Source organism: Podarcis tiliguerta (assembly GCF_965153285.1).
Source record: "Podarcis tiliguerta genome assembly, chromosome: 3".
Lineage (NCBI taxonomy): Eukaryota > Metazoa > Chordata > Lepidosauria > Squamata > Lacertidae > Podarcis > Podarcis tiliguerta.
In genome coordinates, this window is record NC_139536.1 from 37,468,383 (window position 1) to 37,490,248 (window position 21,866).

Here is a 21,866-nt window from a genome sequence, read left to right on the forward strand (position 1 = left end):
TTCTGACAATAGAGGACTCTTGACTCTTCAAATCTAATCAAGCTACTGTGCCATTTACAAGGTATGAAAATCTTTGGCTGGCTACTATGGAGAAGCCTTCAGTTCTGGGGGGATGACGACAGGGGGACTTTGTTCTGTACCAAAGCATTACAATTGGTGTAAATGTAAAGCTGTCCACTGAACCTTACCAAAGAAGTGTCAGCAAATAGAGTAGCTCCTTACATGGGAACTATTAGGGCAGGAATGTTTTCAAGAATTTGATTTGTTGTTTTTTTAAGAAAAGTTTTCCTGCCTTTCCTGAGATGCTTTAGTGGAATTTGCACCCTGCTGGCGATTGGCAGCTGTTAGCATGGAAGAGGAGGAGTGTGTTGAAAGCAGTTCACAAAGAGGAAGACACAGCTTCCAACATTCAATAGGAAAATTAGAGCTGTCTTTCTATATTGTATTTCCAACGGCAGTTAGCTTGATGCATCCTTGGAAGCCTACAAGCAGGCCTGCTTCTGCTTTCAGAAGTTGCTGTCTGATCCCGAAGGCTCAATATAGCTATATCCTCTTCTTCGTGGACCTAAACCAGGGGTCAGCAACCTTTTTCAGCTGTGGGCTGGTCCATCCCTCCGACCATGTGGTGGGCCGGACTATATTTTGAAAAAATAAATAAATAAATTCCTATGCCCCATAGATAACCCAGAGATGCATTTGAAATAAAAGGGCACACTCATGTAAAAACACGCTGATTCCTGGACCATCCGTGGACCGGATTGAGACGGCGATTGGGCCGCATCCGGCCCCCAGGCCTTAGGTTGCCTACCCCTGCTCTAGAACTAAGTTCCACTGAACCTGGTAGAACTTGCTTCCAAGTAAACATGTGCAGGATTGTGCTCTGAAGTCTTCCTTTGATATGAAATTTTGCTTTAACCATCTCAAGATAATACCAGAAACACAAACTTTGTACAACAAAACAGAGTAAGCCTACACGGACACTCCCTTGAGCTCCTATAAAGCAGGATGCTTTATAAATATAACAAGTCATTGAAAAGTAATAAAACCACGGAGGAAATATTTTCATTTTCATATGGGACGTAAGTTATAACGTCAGTTATAAAGTGTTTGAAGAGTTTTGTAATTCAAGTCTACTAAATTTATGGATAATATTAATTGGTTGTCGTTATTTGCATTTGTTAAATCACTTTATACAGAAGTCGCAAAGCAAGTTAACAGGATAAAAGACAAATAAAACTGAACATGTCTAAAATACGGGCAGGCTTCTTATTTATTGTTTGTGGTTAGAAAACAAATGGCAAGATGCTACGAAAGAAAATGCATTCTTAGGAAGTGGTAGAACATTTGCAAAAGACTTTTTGGACACAGATTACGCAAGAAGACATTCCAGTCTAGCAAAGAGAATTTCCGTTCTGGAGAACTGGGCTCAAACACTGTTTGAGATGGATAGCTTTGTGCAGGGGTCAGCAAACTTATTCAGCAGGGGGCCAGTCCACTGTCCCTCAGACCTTGTGGGGGGTCAGACTATATTTTGAAAAAAAGAAACTAATTCCTATGCCCCACAAATAGCCCAGAGATGCATTTTGAATAAAAGGACACATTCTACTCATGTAAAAACATGCTGATTCCTGGACCATCCGCGGACCAGATTTAGAAGGCAATTGGACCGGATCCAGCCCCCGGGTGTTAGTTTGCCTACCCATGACCTAAATGAATCATAGAGTTGGAAGGAACCCCATGGATCACCTAGTCCAACCCCTTGCAATGCAGGAATATGCACTCATACAGGGATCAACCCATGACCTTGGTATTATCAGCATCACGCTCTAAGCAGCTGAGCTAACAGGTATCCTAGTTTGATGTAAGCCAGGGTATGTGTGCAATGTGCTACTGCAAAAAGCTTCCCTCAAGATATTTTAAATACTTTTGGTATTTGGAAACTCTTAGTTCACCCTAAGGCAGGCAGTTTTGTTACCTAGAATGGGTATATGGGGCAAGGGAGCGCCATCACCAGGTTCAAATATGTACTGTATCTGTTTTTCCACACAGCTGGCAGGGAAGGTGACAGGTGAACTCAAGAGCAGCAAATTGTTTCCTTCACTTTTGGGTTTGTGCCAGTTGGGTAACTTGTTCTCTAGTAGTTCAACTCTCCAACTAGCCTCAGGCAGCATAGCAAATCTACAGGAATGACGCAGTCTCAGAAGGTTACCCACAACTGTAACCCCAAGTTTTGTTGTTGGACCCTGATACTGGCAAATGTAGCAGCTGAGAGTATGAAGGCATCTGAGTTTTCTCTGGTTGAAAAACCTGAGGAAAAAAGTAACTATTTGAAAAACATAGAAGTGTCCTTTTAAAAAAATCGGGAATTAAGAGTGGAAGAATGCCATGCTTCATTGACTCTTAATCCAGAGATGCAGCACGCAGACTGCCTGAAGAGCAGTGCTTCCGGCCATATACAGAGAGCAAATCCTGTGGCTTGGAGACGTGTGACTGAAACCGTAGTGAATGAGGCTTTTTATGGGTGGCTTCCACGTTCACTTGCTTTCCCACAGGGCACTGTCCTGTACGAAAGGAGTCCACAGCTCTACGCAGGAGGGTACATTTGCTAGTGAAAAGAGAATAATTCCTGAAATTGAAGTTCTTCCTTTCACCTCACGTGGCTCCTCAGGGTGGAGGGGAAGCCCTTTGCACCTTTTTGCGAACTTCACGATCAATCTTCCAAGAAACGCTGCCCGGCGGCCTAGCTCTCAAACGGATTTAAGAGTCCTCTTCGCCTGTCGCCGGCTTCCTCCCCTTAGTCAAACATGGGCGGCAACTTATAGGCTTCTCCGCTTCTTCGGAAGGGAATCCATTGCCGCGCGGAGACGGGGCCTCCAGACCGGCAGGCGGCGCTGTGGGAGCCCCGGAGTCCCTGCTCGGCTGGGGCGAGCGGCCGGTTCCTGGCCCTGTGGCGCCGGGAGGGAGGCGCGGCCGGGCTCGGAGCAGCGAAGTGGCGGGGGAGCGGAGCGCACCGGCCCGGCCGGCATCATGGGCCGCAGGTGGGCTAACTCCGGGGCGCGGGGCGGAAGAGGCTTCCGGGACGGGGGACGCTTCTCTGCGCCGGGGATGAGGCGGCCGTCCCCTCCCGCGCTGGCGGGCCCGCGACCAGCGGGGGGGGGGGGGGAGGCGGGAGGCGCCTACCGGCATCTTCGGGGGCTCCGGGCTGGGGCGGGGAGGATGCTGTGGGTCAGGCGGGAGAGATGCATGGAGGAGCGGGCAGAAGAGCCCCTCGTTGGGCTTGGGTGCCTCTGGAGGAAACGGGAATCAAAGATGGGGCTGGCTCTCGGGAAGAGCTCGGTTTCCCTTTCCAAGCTCTCGGGAAGGCGGATTTGTCTCGCTTGCCTCGTCCGAGGAGTCGGATAGAAATGAAATCTGGGGGGAGGGGGGTATCCAGCGAGACTCGATATACAGTACGATCTGATCCTGGGTTTGAAGCAGCTGTGGGAGGTTATAAATGCATGGTATGTTTCCAGGTGGAAGTCTTTATCCCTTTTACTAGGGGAGTTAGTCCCATTTATATCAGTGGGGTTTTTTTACTTCTCAGTAGCAAAGTATCCTTTTTCCTGGACCGGCCTCAGGTCAACCCTGCGAGGTAGGCCAGTGCTAGCTCCACCCGCTGAGCAACTTGACTTTGAAATCATCATTTATGCAAGGTAGTTGGTTTCATGTTGACATCGAATTGGTATCAAGGTTGCCTTAGTAGCCTAGTAGATTACATAGAGGCATTGGGCTTCAATTCTATACCTATTTAACTGGGTGTCTTTTAAAACTAAGGCTCCAGTCCAACCCTGCTTACCAGGAAATTTGATGCTTCATACCAGCCGGGGTTAGGATGCAGTAAGTGAAAATCATTGTGCAGGCGATTTCATAGCTAAAACCTGAATGGATTAATCTGAAGTAACTCACGGGCTCTATGTTTTAATGGCGTGTATCCAATTTTAATGCAAGTCAATAATTCTTTAATGCTTTTTTTTTTTTTTTACCTTGCTATAATCACAGTAAATGGTAAGGATGCTTGTCCTCACTTCGCTTTCTTCATTCACACTTAGGTAGAATGGGAATTCTATCCGCAGTGGCAGTTTTGTGTAAGGAATTTATGGTGGGAGCTGTTTGAGGATTATGACAGGATGTGATCATTTATGTGGGAACAGTAGTATAGTTAAGAATCCAGATTTAAAGTGTAAGGGAAGTATTTTGCTCCATTTGTATTGACTTGAGTGTGCAAATGGTAAGTGCATCTGAAATAACTAAAAAATTCAAAGCTCAAAGGTGACAATTTCATTAGTACTTATAATACATCTTATGAAGTTATCCACTGCAGGGATGAGGAACCTGTGGCCTTCAAGGTGGTTCTGGGCTGTAACTCCCATCATCCATGACCATTGCCTGGAAGCTGGAGTCTAGTGATTCCCTAGGGGCCACAGTCTCTCCATCCTTGCTCTACAGAGTGCCACTTTATGAAGGCCAGTCAGTTCGTAAAGCGATTTGACAGACCACAGAATCAGTTGTCTCATCAATTGAAAAAGGAGCCTACTTCAGCCACTGCCATGCTTATTCACAAATGAAACTCTTTGTACCTCTCCTGTTCAGAATGGATAGGAGGGTCAACTCCTAGTATCTAGTGAAACATGAGCATGTTTAAGAGAGCAAGTTCAATGACTAAGAAGCTGAGCCAGTGTAAACAAGGATGGAGCACAAAGAACAAACAGTCTCTCCTGCATTCTGGATTTATGAGGATTTATATACTGAGACCCTTCACAGGCACCATAGCAGGTATTGGCGGGCACCCGTGGCACCCGTGGGCACAGTGTTGCTGACTGATGTTAAAGGTCAGTATCAGCATCTTGAATTGGAAACTGAGATTAACGGTTTCCTTAATTTGCTGACTGGGGTTCTTGCTGCAGTTTGTAAACACATGGAGCTATCAGGTGGTTGGCTGTACAAATATACAATAAAAAATTAAAAACGTTCAAAACTGAAGTTGGGAAAAAAAATCTGCCAAGGCTCAGCTAAACAAAAATAGTACCTCTTTTCCTTAAAAAAAAGTGGAGCTGCACAGGCTTAGGCAGGTGTCTTTTAGGATAAATTACTTCAAGCAGATGTTCTTCCTAAGAACAATCTTGCTCCTAACCACAGTCACAGTTCTCTGTGCTCTGGTCCATGGGGTCACGAAGAGTCGGACACGACTAAACGACTAAACAGCAACAACCCCAGTCACAGTTTTATGGAATATGGAGCAGAGCTACACCTAATTTTTTTTTTAAAAAAAAGGCTTGTGGAGGACACAAGCTACATAGGACCTGTTCAGTTATCACATTCAGTTTGAATTGTGCCCAGAACCTGATAATCAGTATTGCAGAACGCAGCTGGCATATGCTCTCAGTCTTTGACTCCAATTAGATCACAGACTTTTGCATTTTATACAAGCTGACATTTCCAGTCTTAAAAGGCAGCCTCATTCGTAGTTTATTTGCAGTAGTCAAACTTCAGAGTTTAAAAAATACACGAATGATGGTTGCTAGGGCCTTGTTTTCCAGGAAGGGATGCAGTTCACATATTGGTTATTAATGAAAAAAGTATCTGGCCAAAGCTTAGAGCAGCCATGTGCAAAAGAGACCACAGCTCTTGTACTTTTAATAGTTGTGGAGTAGGGAATCTCAGAAGGAGTAGCTTGACACCTGACATTTCCACTTCTACACACTAGTAATGTTGCAGGTGTCCTGTCCTCTTTTTGAGCTGGACCACAAATGTGCATCTATCAGCAAAGCCAGGTCCAGGAGTACTCCCAAGCAGAATATTTGTTCTTTGAGGGACATTGAGGCACCATCCAAAAACACATCCCCACTTGCTATAATTGCCTTGTCTGGATTCACCTTGTAATGGGTGAATCTATGCCAAAATAGCCTCTAAGCATGGGTGTAAACACTAAGACCATTGCTATTAGATTAGATAGAAATGAAAGACAGTGCTGTGTTGTCAATTTAGAGATGATACCACACTCCAAATCTGCAGGTAATCCCAATGTTTCATTGAATATTAAATAGATTCCCACAAAAAAACTTCAAGTAGCAAATGAAAATCTCCCCATCGCCATTCTCTGATATTGTCATATTGAAAGAAAAAGCCACCAAAGGGCAATAACAATTTGTATTTCTTCCACTCTGCTTAACTGGTCCAACAATACTTCATGGCCAGTACTTTAAAATGCCCTGAAACTAGGGTGCCTTTTGTTGTTGTTGTAAATTTCATCTTAGTGGGTGAATCATTAACAGTTTGATATGTTAAAGAAGTTTAGTTAGTTGTAGGCAAGCCTAGAAATTCAGCCTTCACTATAATTATGACATTCCTTCAGCTCCCAGAGTTCTAAGCTGACAACTTCCCAAACAATCCCTGTGGATCTTTTTACACCAGGATCCTTACCCTGACTGCTCTACATAGCAAGTAGCCCTGTGAGTTTCTCTGAGGCTTGCAAATAGTGCTTTCTGAGCTCTGGATTTCTTGGGATCCAGTAGAAATATTTAGAATATGTTTAAACAATGAAATGTGTCTATTATCTAAATCAGTTACTATTTGGGGGCATTTTACATTATAATATGAAATAAGAATAATAAACTATTTGGGGGCATTTATATGTGGTTAAAGTCCAGTTCATGGTTCATAAGCGAGCTTCAGTGTCTTGTGGTGACACTGCCCAGAAGTGTGCTGCTCTGCAATTTTAGTGATTGCTTGACAGGCAAATGTGACTTGTTTGTTCTCCTAGTGAACTCCGAAGACTAGCTGGTCAGCAGCCTCTGCTATTCTTGCTTCTGTGTTCTGGGAAGCCCTTAGGCTAGAGATGCCAGTCATAGGAAGAGCTTTATTTTTCATAACATTTTCTTGTCGCTGTGGCTGAGATTTGCCTTTAGCTTTCCTTTGGTTTTCAAATTGTTTTTATTATTTGCTGGTTAAGAGAGCTAACAAATACCAACTTGTAATTTTCTAACTGTTAGGTCAGGAGTGTCAAGTAGTGATTGCCTCCTGGTAACTAGGATTGACTGATAAGTGTCAGAAATGTGATTCAGCACCATGTACCACCAGGCTCCTGGATGCTTTACTTCTGGCCCTTGAACGCAGAAGTGAGAGCAAGAATGGGATGCTGCCCTATATTTTTGTGTTGTCTGCATTCACGTCACTATACCACCTGCAGAGACCAAATACTTAGAACTGGGAGTCCTCAAGTGAGACATAAGCTGTGGGTGGGAGTTGGTCCCTAAAGTTTCCTCTGCAGGAGAAAAAAACAACCATGCACAGTGAATGTCCCTCACCCTGGAATCAGGAGCTCCTGGGTCCAAGGCAAGCACTGGCAGTTATGTTAAGGGAGGTGAATGCCTGCCTCCTCAAGCTTGATTTGAAAGCTGATTAATAGGGTAATGCAATATGTGCAATATTCCCCTGGTTCCACGCTTGCACTCACTAAAACAAATTTCAATCCATGCACTTTATTTACTGTATTGGTCTGAATATAAGCCGCACCTTTAAAATTCAAGGCTTATTTGCGGGTGCAGCCCGCCTCCTGGCACTATTGCCCTGAACAGGGGACAGGGGCTCGGTTCTGAGCATGCCCGCCTGCCTCCCAGCACTTCCTCCTCAAGCCACCACCGCCGCCCCCCTGCCCCCCATTCAGGGCGGTAGTGCTGGGAGCCGGGCACACAGCACTTGGTTCCGAACATAGGATGCACTTTAACTTTTCACAGTCAGAATTTGGAAAAAAAAGTGTGGCTTATATTCGAGCCAATACAGTATACGTGTGAAACAAAATAACATTGGAAGCTGCCCTATACCAAGTCGGATCATTTTCCTATCTAGCTCAGTATTGTCTACACTGACTGGCAGTGGCTCTCCAGAGTTTCAGATGGCACGCTTCTCCTGTCCTACCTGGAGATGCAGAGCAGCAGGTGCTCTGAGCTATGGCCTTTCCTCTAAATAGGTTGGCCGTAAATGTGCCCCTTTGCCACCCCCTAGCCACCCTAATTGTGAGACAGTATGTCATAGAAGCCTAATAGATGCAAATACTTGCCAAGTAATTCTGACTGTGGATCCAAAGAAGGGAGGAATCTCTTAAGGCCCACAGAACTGTAGCTGCAGGAGAAATGCAATTGAAGGGTGAAGGGCATTTGCTTCCATGATCTTTTTGTGCTTCACTTTCTTGTGGCTTTTTTGTCACTAGCATTGAGAACGGCGTTCTATGGGGATTTGTACTCCTGCTTCAGAACCATCTTGCCGGAGGAACTGAAATGGAAAGGTCTGCCAAAGGGGGCTTTGTCTCAGACCGCTCTTGCCCTAGTGGAGAGCCGCCTATCCGTGGGGGTGGGGTGCGTGTCAAAAGCACGTCTGTCCAATGTGAAAAGGAACAGTAGAGGTATATATGAGCTCCGACTTCCTGGTTTCTTTGTGGGTTTGAAGCTATGAAAGCTTCTTTCATTCCTAGCACTGGTGCTGGTTTTGCTTGCCTGGCAGAAGTGAGAGCTCACCTGTAACACTAGCTGCCTTGTCTGAAGCTGGGAGGGAGAAACACAGGGTGAAAGTGGCTCACAGGCAGTGCCAGATTTACATATAAGCTAAACAAGCTATAGCTTGGGGCTCCACTCTCTTGGGGGCCCCAAGAAAATGTAAAGGGAAAAAACCCTGGATGTACATTTCCAAAATATAAGATAAAAAACAAATAAAATGAAACCTACATACAGTTAGAGCTTAATAAGTATTTTACTATTAATATACTTCTTAATTGTATTTCAGATCAACAATTACTTTGATAAAATACATATTTTGTTATGTATTTGTTTGTATCTAAAGCAGATGGCTTTGGATACCTATTAAGCCCATAAATTACCATATAGCATATATTCAACACAAAAAACAGCGACAATTTGTTGTTGACAAAGGACAGCTGGACATATAAAGGGCCCCGCTCTCTTCAGTAGCTTAGGGCCTCATCAAACCTAAATCTGGCCCTGCTCACGGGCCAGGGATCTGTGAACCAAAGCAGGAAAGAGAACTGTTGCTTGGCTGGTTTATTCCTTTTTCTCTGGGAGCCAGTAATACCAGCACTCCTGCTCTGGCCCAAAGCAGTTGAATTAAGCCAGGCTGAAATCGATTTAAACCACACAGGGTTAATCACACAGGAAGGTGCCCATGCAGTTGGGGATACCAGGACCAGTGATATATTTAGGGATTATGACTTACTTGGGAGTGAAATAGGCAAATCAAACATAAGCAATCTCTTGCCTCCTTGCTGAAAAGTCTAGGGCCTGAGAGTCCTGACCACACAAGGAAATAGTATTTTCAAAAGCTAGTACTGTGTCATAAATTCTCCATAAAATTATTTAAAAGGCCTGCTGATTTTCTTCTTCTTCAGTGATCAGGTGTGTGAAGTTCAATAAAGAAGTGTATTGTCTGAGTTCAGCTGGGTGGGAGGGGAATCCACAGAATGCGTGGCTCTGGTGATGTGTCTGAGCCATGAGGGATCACTGACAGAGACTCCCCTGAAGACCTCCGGGTTTGGCGTCAAATGGTCCTTAAGTTAACCTGGACAAAAGTTGTCCAGGAACCCTGAATGTGCCCTAGTGGGCAGCTAGTGCAACCATTAAGCACGGGGGTGATGTGTTGGTGGTAATATGACCCCACCAACCATCTAACTGCAACATTTTGTGCCACCTGGAGCCTTCAGACAGGGGACATTGCAATAATTGAGTCTTGTGGTTACCAATGAATGAATCATCATAGCCAGGCTGTCCTTGTCCAAAAATGGCTGTAGTTTTTTACATTTATCTGGAAACCACCAGAGTATAAAATATTCATGGTTTGGGGGGGGGGGGAAGATATTTGAAATTCCTGGGTGCCTGGACTACAGTTTTATGCAACGAGGTGTGGAAATTTTTCTAACAATTATTTCTGTAATTTGGGTAGTGCTTGCCACAGCATGAACAAACGATGTAAGAGGGCAATGCTTTGAAACTGACCTCAGAGGGCTGTTTCAGAGCCTCTTTGAACTTACTCAAAACCGGTTTTCTGTGGTTTCATATCTTGCAAAAGATCTTGCGCTGGCACATGCCTGTCCAAGGCAGTTGGTGGGTAGAAAGAGAGAGGATGGGGAAACAGTTAACAGAATTATTCAAAGTGGGCTCCTCAGCTGTTGTTGGACTACGATACCCATCATCCCTAGCTAGCAGAACCAGTGGTCAGAGATGATGGGGGTTATAGTCCAACAACAGCTGAGGACCTCAGTTTGAGAAACTTGAGTTAGAGGGTTGAAGTTTTCAGCAAGAGGGTATTAATTCTGCCTTGGAAGCTTTAGTATATTTGAGTAACGGCTCAACTTTTCATTAGGCTGGAATCCTATGGAAGGAAGCTCTGCACAACATATTGAGACTTGCTTCTGAATAAGCATGCATCTATGATAGTTGTGATTCCATGGTGTCCAGAAAAATGTGGCACATGTGAAGAATTTACTATTCTGCCTTCAGCTGGAGATGGAAGCACTAGCCTTCGGGCAGTATGCTCCTCGAACGGTGAAGGGAAGAATAGGGATGCATGTGCTAGCTGCATCACATCACAGTGCTGGTCCCTGTCACCCTTCACATGTTGGAGCGCAGACATCTGCAGCAGGGAACCTGCTGCCTTTGTGCAAGTTTGACGTCTACATCGGTGGCTCCGGCTCCTCGCTGCAGACATTTGCCCTCCGAGAAATGTTCAGCTGTGGGGGTGGTGACTCAGCAGAGCTATTGTGCTTGCCCCACTCTCCCTCACACGATTCTAACCATGTGAGGTTAATTAACAAACAGGGCTTCTGTCTCTCGCAGTTGCAGGGGGACAACGTAGAAATGTGTCAGCGGTGCCTTTTAGGCTCGGGAATCACGGTGGCAGTGGGGGGGGGGGACTGCATAAGAACAGAAGAAGAGCCTGCTGGATCAGGTCAGTGGCCCATCTAGTCCAGTTTCCTGTTCTCACAATGGTCAGCCAGATGCCTGTGGGAAACCAACAAGCAGGATTCGAGCAGAGGAGGATTCCAGCAACTAGTTCTGAGGAACATTACTGCCTGCCTGCATGGAGGCAGAGCAATAGCCAGCATGGCTTGCAGCCACCGATAGTCTTCTTCGTGCATTCTGATGGTTAAAGGGTGCTCTCTCTGCATAGCTTCTTGTTTGTAACAGATATTCTCCCTTGATCTGTCTACCTATTCTGCCGAGTTTCTCTGCCCACCTCTAGCTCGCCATCTTGTTTCGGAAAACAATGCTCGCTCCAAATGTGCATAGCTTGAGTTTGACAGATTCAGGGTCGCTGGCTAAAAGGCCAGTTGAGACCCTGTGGGTTTCTTTGCCGCTAACAGGATGAAAAGGCGCTTGACAGTCATTAATCTGCCTCCTCTTTTGGAGTGTTATCTCTTTGTGGCGCAACTGCACTGTGGCTACTCCAGGGAGACATTAGCTCCTTCTCTCACGTGTCTGTGGTGAATTTCTGCATGTGGTGAGCAACTACACAGCTGCTCATTGGCTCTCGCCCTGAAGTCTGAAAATACGTGCGATTCCTCTGTAATAGATTTGAGTGAGCAGCCCAGTTGTCTGCTTCCCATGCTGCATAAGAATATAGTTTTTAATAGGCTTGTTCTGTGACGTATCTGGGAGTTATATGCTGCCATATTCCAAGTACACTCCTGCCCCGTAGAATGTCTGGATGGTAAGTACCAACGGAGCCCTCAGTCGCTACACTTATTTGCTTTGTAGGAAGGTCACTCTGACTTTGCTGCTCAGGGGACACCAGGATCCGCCTGTTCCAAGATCTGTCTTTGTGCATGTTAATGTGCACAGCTTGTCTGAGATCCCAAAAGGAGGGTGTTTAGAGTGTTCTCTGTTTGCCTGTGTCTATTGCATCCCAGCCTTACTGTTTTATTTCATTTCTTTTATCTCTCTCCCTGACTCCAAGGAAGGGTGTTTGGAAAGACCAAAGGTCTGACAAATGGGAGCTCTCACAGGCCTCTGCCTTGGTGTCGTGCCAGATTAAGTGAGAGGCAATAGTTCCTCAGACAGGCATAGGGATTGCATGTGTAGAATTTCTTCGCTCAGCTTTGAAGCTTCAAGCACGTCTGCAGCATTTGCTGTGAGAATCCTGTACAAGACAGATGTAGCTGCTTTGTTTCTGGGGTTCTTGGTTTCGCCTGTTGCTAGAGGAAGGACGTGACGGGGGGGAATCTTGAATGCTTCCCATGTGTGATGAGAGAGTTGCCTGTATGAACTTTTTGCCGGATCCAGGGATTCCCTTTGGCTTACGGCCTGCTCTTTTTCTTGGCAGGTTCTGCCTGGCTCTTGCGCTGGCTGCTCTCCCCATAGTGACTGCGAATGAAGAGGTACCTGCTGTCCACCAGGACTCCTGGGGAGACTTCTGGCTGTTTCGCTTTTTGGTCAATGCCGCAGGCTATGCAAGTATTGTGGTGCCAGGCTTCTTGCTTATACAATACTTTAAGAGGAAAAATTACCTTGAAACAGGTAAGTGGTAGGAATATGCACACAGAGTGGTTTCCTGATGTTGCAGCTGAGATAGCTCTTTCTGAGCCCATCGTATCTTCTGCAGCCCCTCAGCTGTGCTGTCCTGGACTTGAAACTGCCCCAGAGTGCAATCACCGTCAGCTTCTAAGTGCGCAATCAGTATGTTCACCCAGTGTTAGAAACTCAGATATATAAGCTAGGTGTCAAATGGCTCCTTAAAGCAGGGTTGCAGTCGCCAAAACGGAATGCCTCATTGCCATTTTGGGGCCTGATGGCTCAAAAGGTGTATTTATTTATAAATTTATTTAGTTTTTCAAATTTTGAAATTTACAAACAATTGTCAAACAATCCAAATAAAAAGAGAATTCCATAGATTCCCCTGGACTTCCCTTTTCCCTTTTGTGGATCCTTAGTTAACTTTTTTTCTCCTGCATCTTCTCTACTAATCCAAATCTATTAAATCTCCATTTGAACCATAATTCAACATTAAACTACAAGTATTATTCCAATTCTACTAATAATTTTGTTTATAATGATTTTTAAGGTAAATTATATATTTTCCCCTTTCCTTATTAAAGTTTTGGTCTTCCTGATTCTTCCGGTCATTTTTGCCATTTTGGCATAGTCCTTCAACTTAATCTGCCATTCTTCTCTGGGCTAGTAACATCCGAGCAACAGTAGTCGCGTATATTAATAGTCTTTTTTGATCCATTGATATTTCGGTGCCTAGAATTCTTAGAAGAAAAGCTTTAGGGTTTTTTTTAAATAAAAAGTTATTTTAAAGAATTTTTTCAGTTCATTATATATAATCTCCTAGAATTCTTTTACCACTTTACAAGTCCACCACATATGATAAAAGGTGCCTTCTTTTTATTTACATTTACACTTCAATGCAACTTTCTGATTCCTGAAATTCATTCTGGTTGTGCAGATAAAATATAATGGATAGAATTCTACGGGGTATGTTGCTAGTGTGGGAAAACAGTCACGATACAAGGATCCCCAGGCAGGCACCTCCAGATGGCGGAGACGTCAGGTGCCATCCTGGTGCCCGGGCATCTTCACTTGGTCGCAAGTGGCCAATAGCCAGGTGCAAAATGTGCCTGACGCCTGGCGAATTTCAAACACTGCATCCACTCCATCAGTGTTATCATGCTAGTAAGCACAGAATCTGTAGCCATTACCTGTTGAGGAAATTGGGAGATTTGCAAGGAATAGCCATGGCAATGTGGGTATAAGATCTGCATCACTATCTCTCTGATTTTCTGCAGCTCAGTAAGTCTGTTTTCTCTTAGCTGGGCAGCAGAGTAGAGTAGGACTGGCCTAGAGAAGAGGCAAGTAAATCTGTTTGGAAGTACCATCAAGAAACCACATATGGTGGCCCTGTTGGAGGCAGTATGTCTCCAAGAACCAGTTTATGGGAATTGCAAGTGAAAAGAATGCTGCTACTCTCAAGTTCTGCTCACAGCCATTCTTTCCATAGGCACTTGGTCGGCCACTGTGAGAACAAGATGTGGGACTATGGCAGGCCTTTGGCCTAATCCAGTAGGGCTTTTCTTAGTTCTTATGTGGTGGTGATTGTGGGGACAACATTGGCAGCTGTAATGTGTGTGGCTTCCCTTCCTCCCTCCCCCATACCCCCAACTGGTGTGATTCAGTGTTGTGGCTAATGTGTTTTTGCTCCTTTCCCTCTTAGGCCGTGGTATTTGCTTTCCAGTTATCAAATCATGTGTCTTTGGCAACGAGGCCAAATCTGTACACCAGGACGATACCTTGCTAGCAGCTCGGAATGAGACTGTCGAGTCCTCCACAGCCCGGCAGTTCTTTAAGCTGCTGTTTTGTGCAACTGGCCTACAGGTAAAGAACTGAGAGCGAGTACTCCACTTTGATTTGGCTTGTCTGGGGTGGTGACTGGGAGCTTCTCGTTTAGAGGTAGCATTACACCGAGAGTAGGATTGGCTCAAAGGTTAGTTCACAGCTGAGCAAAGTTTCCAAGCAAGGTTAAAATATCCCACCCATTGCACTGGCTTTATGAGCACTGGGACATATGCAGCCTTCCTGACCTAGAACTTCCATTAAGCAATGCTACAGTCTCAGTTCTCATGAGACTTGCATGCAGGTTGTTATTAAATTGGAACCTGGGTTCATTTGGGAGGAAGGGTGTGATATAAATTTAATAAAATAATAAATAAAACCTAAATGATGCTTTCAGAATTGCATGGTTTGCACCCTTCATGCAATAATGAGGTCAGAATATCACCCAGGAACTGGAGTAAGAACACTGGGTTCAGTTAGGGGATTTCTGTTATTTTAGAAAGATAAAAACTTCTGCTCAGTCAGTATCAGGTGGATTAGAATTTTGTTTGTCTTATCTCACTCATTCTGCGGAATAAGATAAGAATAAAATAAGATAAGAGGCGTTTTGTAGTTAATTCGGCTCTTTGAGCAACTGTAAGTCCAAAATAACGATGAGCTACAGTCCCCAGAGTGACATAGTTTAGCAAGTGCAGAACTTTATTTGGCATCCTTGCGTTATGCCCATAGCTACCTATAAAAGAAATACATAGGAAATGCTGCATGTCCTTGAATGACATTGAAAGAAAGAGAGAGAGAAGGAAATTTTCTTAATGCACTGAACTAATGCGGATTTAGTTATGTACCAAGCCTGCTGAATGGCCATAGGCAAGTCATGAAATCTCTTTGATTCAGATCATTCCAAATTTACAGGACATAAGTAATGATACTTTTCGTATTACTGAGGTGAGGGTGTTGGGATTACTGCTTCTGCATTTACAAAGAACTGAGAAAACACAGAAGGAAAACGGTTGATTCTGCATGGTACACTAAAAGCTGCTGTCTGCAGAAGCAGGTGCTCTGTGGCAGCTGCTGTCCAGCTATGTACTTTTTCCAGTGCCTGAAATATTTAATCCTGTATAGCATCATGGTCATTTCATAAAACATAAACCAGATGGTGTTCAGATTGTTTGTGCTGATAGGAAATGCCAAGGCAAACATTGCATCTTGTGGCTCAGCTAGCATTTTATTGCTGTAATTTTTGTAGGTGGTGTCTTAACATAGCCCGGCATAGAAAATAGTCTCTGAGGGATGAAGTGCAATACCAATCTGGTTAGATCCTGCTTGGGAGTGGAAAGAGAATCTCAGTCAGATCCGGCCCTCAGCTTCCTGTTGCGTAGGTTGACAGTATAGGAAAAGTGGGCGTCTTTATGAGCTCCTTGGGTCAGTGGCATCCAAAGAGCATCATGCTTCCTGCTTGCCCGATTCTCTTACTGTTTGTTGCGGCAGTTGCCCTCCATTCCCCCCTCTCTTCCTCTTCCTTTGCAGATCTCCTACCTGACATGGGGCGTCCTCCAGGAGAGGGTGATGACCCGGACGTACGGCGCAACCGAGTCCGACCCTGGCGAGAAGTTCAAGGATTCTCAGTTCCTGGTCTTCATGAACCGGATCCTAGCGTGCACCGTGGCCGGCCTCTACTGCGCCCTGATCAAGCAGCCCCGTCACGGCGCTCCCATGTACAAGTATTCCTTCGCCTCCCTCTCCAACATCCTCAGCAGCTGGTGCCAGTATGAGGCCCTCAAGTACATCAGCTTCCCCACCCAGGTGCTGGCCAAAGCCTCCAAGGTGATTCCGGTCATGCTGATGGGCAAGCTGGTGTCCCGCAAGAGCTACGAGTACTGGGAGTACCTGACAGCAGCCCTCATCTCGGTCGGAGTCAGCATGTTCCTGCTCTCCAGCTCCCACGACAAGCACCTCTCCACGGTCACCACCTTCTCCGGCGTGGTCCTCCTGGCAGGCTACATTGTCTTTGACAGCTTCACGTCCAACTGGCAGGACGCCCTCTTCACCTACAAGATGTCCTCGGTGCAGATGATGTTTGGCGTCAACGTCTTCTCGTGCCTCTTCACGGTGGGCTCGCTGCTGGAGCAGGGCGCCCTGCTGGAGTCGGTGCGCTTCATGGCCCGCCACTCGGAGTTTGCCGCCCACGCCGTGCTGCTGTCGGTCTGCTCGGCCTTCGGGCAGCTCTTCATCTTCTACACCATCAACCAGTTTGGAGCTGCCGTCTTCACCATCATCATGACTTTGCGGCAAGCCTTTGCCATCCTCCTGTCGTGTCTCATCTACGGCCACGCGGTCACCGTGGTGGGCGGGCTGGGAGTGGCGGTGGTCTTCACGGCGCTCTTTCTCCGCGTCTATGCCCGCAGCCGCATGAAGAAGCGGGCAAAGAAAGTGCCCGTCGAGGGCACCGTGCAGAAGGTTTAGGGGCCGCCGGGCAAGCGACACACCCTGAGCTCCTCCCCGCCCCCAAGCACCTGCTGAATCTCTCTCTTGTCTCACAAACCCAGCAAAGAGCTGGTCAATTTGGGAAACGTCAATTCCCATCCTCTACACCTCCCACCCCAGCTGATTCTTAAAACACTGCTGGGATTGGCTTGGAGGAAGCGAGGGGCGGCTTCCTCCTGTCCTAATGTCTGAGTATTTTAAGTCTGCTGAGGCTTTCTGCTGAAGGAGACTTGCAAGGGGCTCTTGAGACTCCTTTCCAAGTACAGGTGTCCCTAATGCCTGTCCTGACTGACAGCTTGTGGGGGAGAGAAGGCTAATTTATGATCAAGTCAAATTGGAGCTTGTTTTTGTTTTTGTTTTGCTACGGTTTGCCTTCTGCTCACCACCCCTGGAGCTGCGTATAAGGGAAAAGCAAGGCCAAGACTTTTACAGTTTCCATTAAAAAGAAAGAAAAGAGAACCACACCCTCAAAACTTCATGGTTGGAATGGAAAGCTGGCAGCTTCGACAGAAAACCAGTCCCGACTGTGGAGGTTTTGAACTTACCCTGCTGGGCAACGGCCTCTCTTAAATCACAGCCCTTTTGCTTTCTGCCCCACTGTCGGACCTTTCAGACGGTGCCCCCTTTGCCAGCGTCGTTTGGGTTTTTGCTTTTTGCTTAGTTTTTCTTTGACCATCCTCTCCTCTCACTGCCATGAACTACAGTCCCAGAACCCCTCGAGGCCACTCTTGGGGTGCTTTCTTTGGGTGTACTGTTGCTGCAAACTTAGAAAAGCACAAATATTGCCTTTTTGAAACACCTCTCTTTGGAACCAAGTTTCTTTGCTGCTCTAGGCAAGGTGGTGAGGGAGAGGGTATCCTCATAGTAAAAGAATGTGCACCCCAGTCCTTTTCTCCACCCCACCCCCCACTCCCCAGTGATTTTTGCAAAGGTTGGTGGGAAAGACATGGTTCAAGCTGAGAGCCAGCCATACGGAAGCAGCCTGAGTCTGGGCTCGTGTGCTGCTTCCAGCAGGGCTGAGCTCTGGGCTCTGACCCTCTTGGGCCTTGCAGTCTTTTGTGCCATGTTCCCATTTTATTACGTGGCACGTAGGCCGTTCTGGAAGCTGCAAGATGTGGGGGGGGGCACTGAACTGCACTGTATTGTCTAGCTCGCTGTGCCATTTTCATTTTTGAGCCAGGAGATAACAATTCTGAGATGTACGGTGCAGGATAGTTTGGTGCCCAGAGGCTGGATCTTTTTACCCTTTTCTCCACATGCTCTCAAAACTGGGTGCGGGACTGGAGTTGTTGGCTCTGCCCTAAAAGCCTCGAGTTTTACCCATTAACCCTTTTGTTGCCAAGCTGACATTGGGCAGGGGAAACATTTTTGGTACTCGACACACAACTGTTTTATTTTATTAAATTTAAACTATGCTGCAAATAAGTGGCCAGGGCATGTTTTATAGCCTTTAAAGTATGTCCAGGAGGGATAATCTAAAGGAGTTGCTGCTCCCTTGTGGGCCACCCCCCCTCCAGGTGCTGTTGGGGTGAAAACAAACATCTCAAATCTCATCCAGTATGGTTTAATCACATTAGCAAGTGGGTCGCTTTACATCTGATGTGCCAAATATGGACCTAAGTGGCAAAAATGGGAGTTCCATTACATTAAGCAGAAAGACGTTGCTGTATCTCTTGCCTTTTGAGCCAGGTGAACTGGATACTTTACCTTGTAGATGGGGAACAATTTTGGAGGCTTGAGATCAATTATTTGTGCAAAGCTAGTTATCTTTCCTTCTCTATCTCTGCTGCCACAAAAGTCTTCTCTCGCAAGTAGAAATACTGCCAAAAGTTGATTCCTGTGTCAGCTTAGTTTTAGTACTCTTTGCATGAGGATAGAGGTTTCTAGCAGGAAAAAAACCATGTTATTTTAAATAGAGCCAAAACGAGGTAGCTGAAGTGCCATTCAATCTCTGCAGTGATGACTGTTGTCCGTTGGGGCTCAAGGCTAAGAGATCAACAGTAGGTGCAGCCAGAACCAATGACAGGCAGAGTCAGAGCCTGACTGGTTATAAGACAGAAGGCAGGCATGTGGATACTAGGTGAGGGCTGACAAGTTATTGTGGAGCAGTGCTGCATTTGCTTTAATGGACCGGCCAGATTGAGTCTCTGGTAACAGGTAGACAAGTATGTGAAAAAATTGATATAAATACAAGTAAGGGGGAAGAGATGTCTTGTGACTGAAAAAGCCCCATTTGTTAATTTCCTCAAATGAGCACATAATAAGTAAATTGAAGGCCAGAGGTACCAATGAGACACCAAAATCCTCATCTTTGGCTACAAAGTATGTTGTGTAAATTTACAATTCAAAATGTTCCAGGCTTTCCGATTTTATTTCAAGGAGTGGCATGGTATGAGGAAGTAATGATGGGCAAGAAGGGATGTGGACAGAAGTAGTAACTTCACACAGAAGTTCAGCTTTAGTAGCTCTTGTGCACCATGAGGCCTAGATTCTTAACTTGACTTCAAAGCAAAACTTAACTCCCCCAAAAGACTTAAAAATCTCTGCCGCTATGGCAGTGGACTGCAGAGGATTAAAGCATTAAAAGGCTGCTTAGGACACAGAAGACGTTCCAGGTCAAAGGTTACACTTGACAGCCATGCTCCACATTAAGAGAAAATTCCAATGGGTAGGAAATTCAGTGTATGGTGTCTTAGCCTTGTTCTGCCAATGTTGTTGCAGTCTAAAAATATCACCACCCTTGGCTGATCAACCTGTGAAATCCACTGTTTATAAACTTGCATAAATGGAGACTGAAAAGAGATCTGTATTGTTAATTGTAGAAAGGGAAGGTATACACAATTCGACCCATTTAAGTCCTATCTGAACTGCCTAAACTTGTTGGATTCCGATCACAGGGTTCAGTGTAACTTTCCAAATTGTAGTTTGTCCTGGACATCACTTACAGGCAGGTGCCTGTAATAAAGCATAAAATCTTGACAGCAAGAAGCACAAGGTACTTCCTTAATTAGCTGTCAGGAATTCAAATCTGAGTAATCCTATGCATGTTTACTTACATGTCCCTTTGTTCAATGAAGCTTGCTCTATTGTAAGCGTTTATTAGCAGGGGTGGGGAACACACTATCCCATGGGCAGTTAGGTGGGTGTTGCATGATGTTACAATGAAGGCAAGCTGGTTTTGAAGAGCTCTTTGAAGGCACTCTGCCCATGGATCAGTTGATCATTGTACAGTGGTACCTCGGGTTAAGAACTTAATTCGTTCTGGAGGTCAGTTCTTAACATGAAACTGTTCTTAACCTGAGGTACCACTTTAGCTAATGGGGCCTCCCGCTGCTGCCGCGTGATTTCTGTTCTCATCCTGAAACAACGTTCTTAACCAGAGGTACTATTTCTGGGTTAGTGGAATCTGTAACCCGAGGTATCACTGTACTGGGTTTGGCCAGGGGAGGAAGATGGGTTCAGCAATCTTCTCTAGCCTACAAGGAACTGTACATGTTAGAATAACAGCTTTATATAGATGGCTGCTACATCCCTGCTCTTGTAGGAGATGATGCCTTGTGTAGTCTATCCTTTATAGCAGGACTGGGACAGAGGGCCATGGGCAACCTTCCAGAGACTGTCTGCCAGTGGTGGGCAGGGCTGGAGGCAAAAGTGGGCAAAGCAATTTAAGTTTTGTACCCTTGGCTCTATTCCAGCTATGCCAAAGTATATTTTGTAGAATCATAAGAGTTGGAAGGGACCCTGAGGATCATCTAGTCCAACCCCTTGCAGTACAGGAATTTGCGAGATGTTTCTACAACCCCCATGTACATCCAGGCAAGCAAGAGTCACAGTTCAGGAACATATTCTGGCTAGGAAAAAGCATCCAAAGGGCCTGGAGCAAAGCCAGTGAAGGGGATGCTCTGGACTCTCCCTCCATGAGACTGAACCATCAGCACCCCCTGCTGGAAGCAGGCTTGACAGCAGGATTTTATTATATGCATATGCAACTATGCATGGCTGCAGGGTACGCCTTGCCCACAAGCCCAAAGCAGTTGACAACCCCTGCTGCAGAGCAGATGTCAGTAAAGAGAAGCATGTAAGAAATTTGACTACTTAAGAGACAGTCTCTGAACATGCCAAAATAGTCCTACCACCTTCGGGAGACGAAACTAAGCAGGTGGATTTTTCTAAAAGAGAACTGACTTGAAAATAAGTCATCTTGTTGCACAATGACAACGGGGAGCAGGGATGGGTAACTTATGGCCAACAGACCAAGTGTGTTTCCAAAAGCGACTGTGATACCGTACCATTTTGCTCAACGCACTTCATATGGAGGCACCTAAAGATGCTTCCCCTAACAACCTGCAGTTGGGATTCCCCAACATGGTGCCCATAAAGCACATGCACCCACCAAGGCCAAGAGAGACCTGGAACCCATGAGAACCTGAACCCATTGAAACAGATTGAATTGCTGGAGGTTTGTTCTTGCCCAGAGCCATTCCTCCACACTCAGTTATCTCCGTATGCCCTCTAACCAGCATGAATGCGGCAATGGAAGCAGCAATGTGGGTTCCAGGGTGGAGGTTTTGGGGCACCATGAGGAACATTTTTACTCTGGCATGTATATGCATGGTTTTTTTAAGGTTTGCCCACAAGGAATCCCCTAAAAACATCACATTTGAGGTCTACAGTTTTGTTCCATGGCATGTTTCTGCCCAGTGTAAAAAACCAATGCCACGTGGCTTTAATTTATTTATAATTTGCGGAAGAATCCTTGTGAAAACCGTAAGGATTTGTTTTGAGAATCCAGTGTTTGTAATGACAATTGCTGGGTCTAGGATTTTTAGATGTCAGATCTGTCGTTTGATATTGGTTTAGGGGAATACTCCATGTAAATATCATGCAAATGCAAGAGGAGCCATTTTGAGGCTGGAGTGCCCACAACACTTTCTCAGAATTCCACATGTACACACAAACTCAAGAAGGTCAGGGTGTTCTGGCACATGACACCTGAACTAGGAACCAGTT

At 45.6% G+C, this 21,866-nt stretch overlaps 1 protein-coding gene across 4 annotated transcripts; it reads left to right on the plus strand.

The window, feature by feature from the left end:
• Positions 1-1,958: 1,958 nt before the first annotated feature.
• SLC35B2 (solute carrier family 35 member B2) lies at positions 1,959-18,281 on the plus strand. Of its 4 annotated transcripts, none has more exons than XM_083434638.1 (4): positions 1,959-3,038; positions 12,364-12,557; positions 14,254-14,414; positions 15,900-18,281. In XM_083434638.1, the coding sequence occupies exons 1-4, from the start codon at positions 2,506-2,508 to the stop codon at positions 16,833-16,835; spliced, it is 1,824 nt and encodes a 607-aa protein (XP_083290764.1). In that variant the 5' UTR covers positions 1,959-2,505; the 3' UTR covers positions 16,836-18,281. The 4 variants fall into 4 exon arrangements, with proteins under 4 accessions (XP_083290764.1, XP_083290766.1, XP_083290765.1 ...); XM_083434640.1 differs by lacking the exon at positions 1,959-3,038 and adding an exon at positions 4,196-4,812; XM_083434639.1 differs by lacking the exon at positions 1,959-3,038 and adding an exon at positions 9,215-10,843.
• Positions 18,282-21,866: the final 3,585 nt, after the last annotated feature.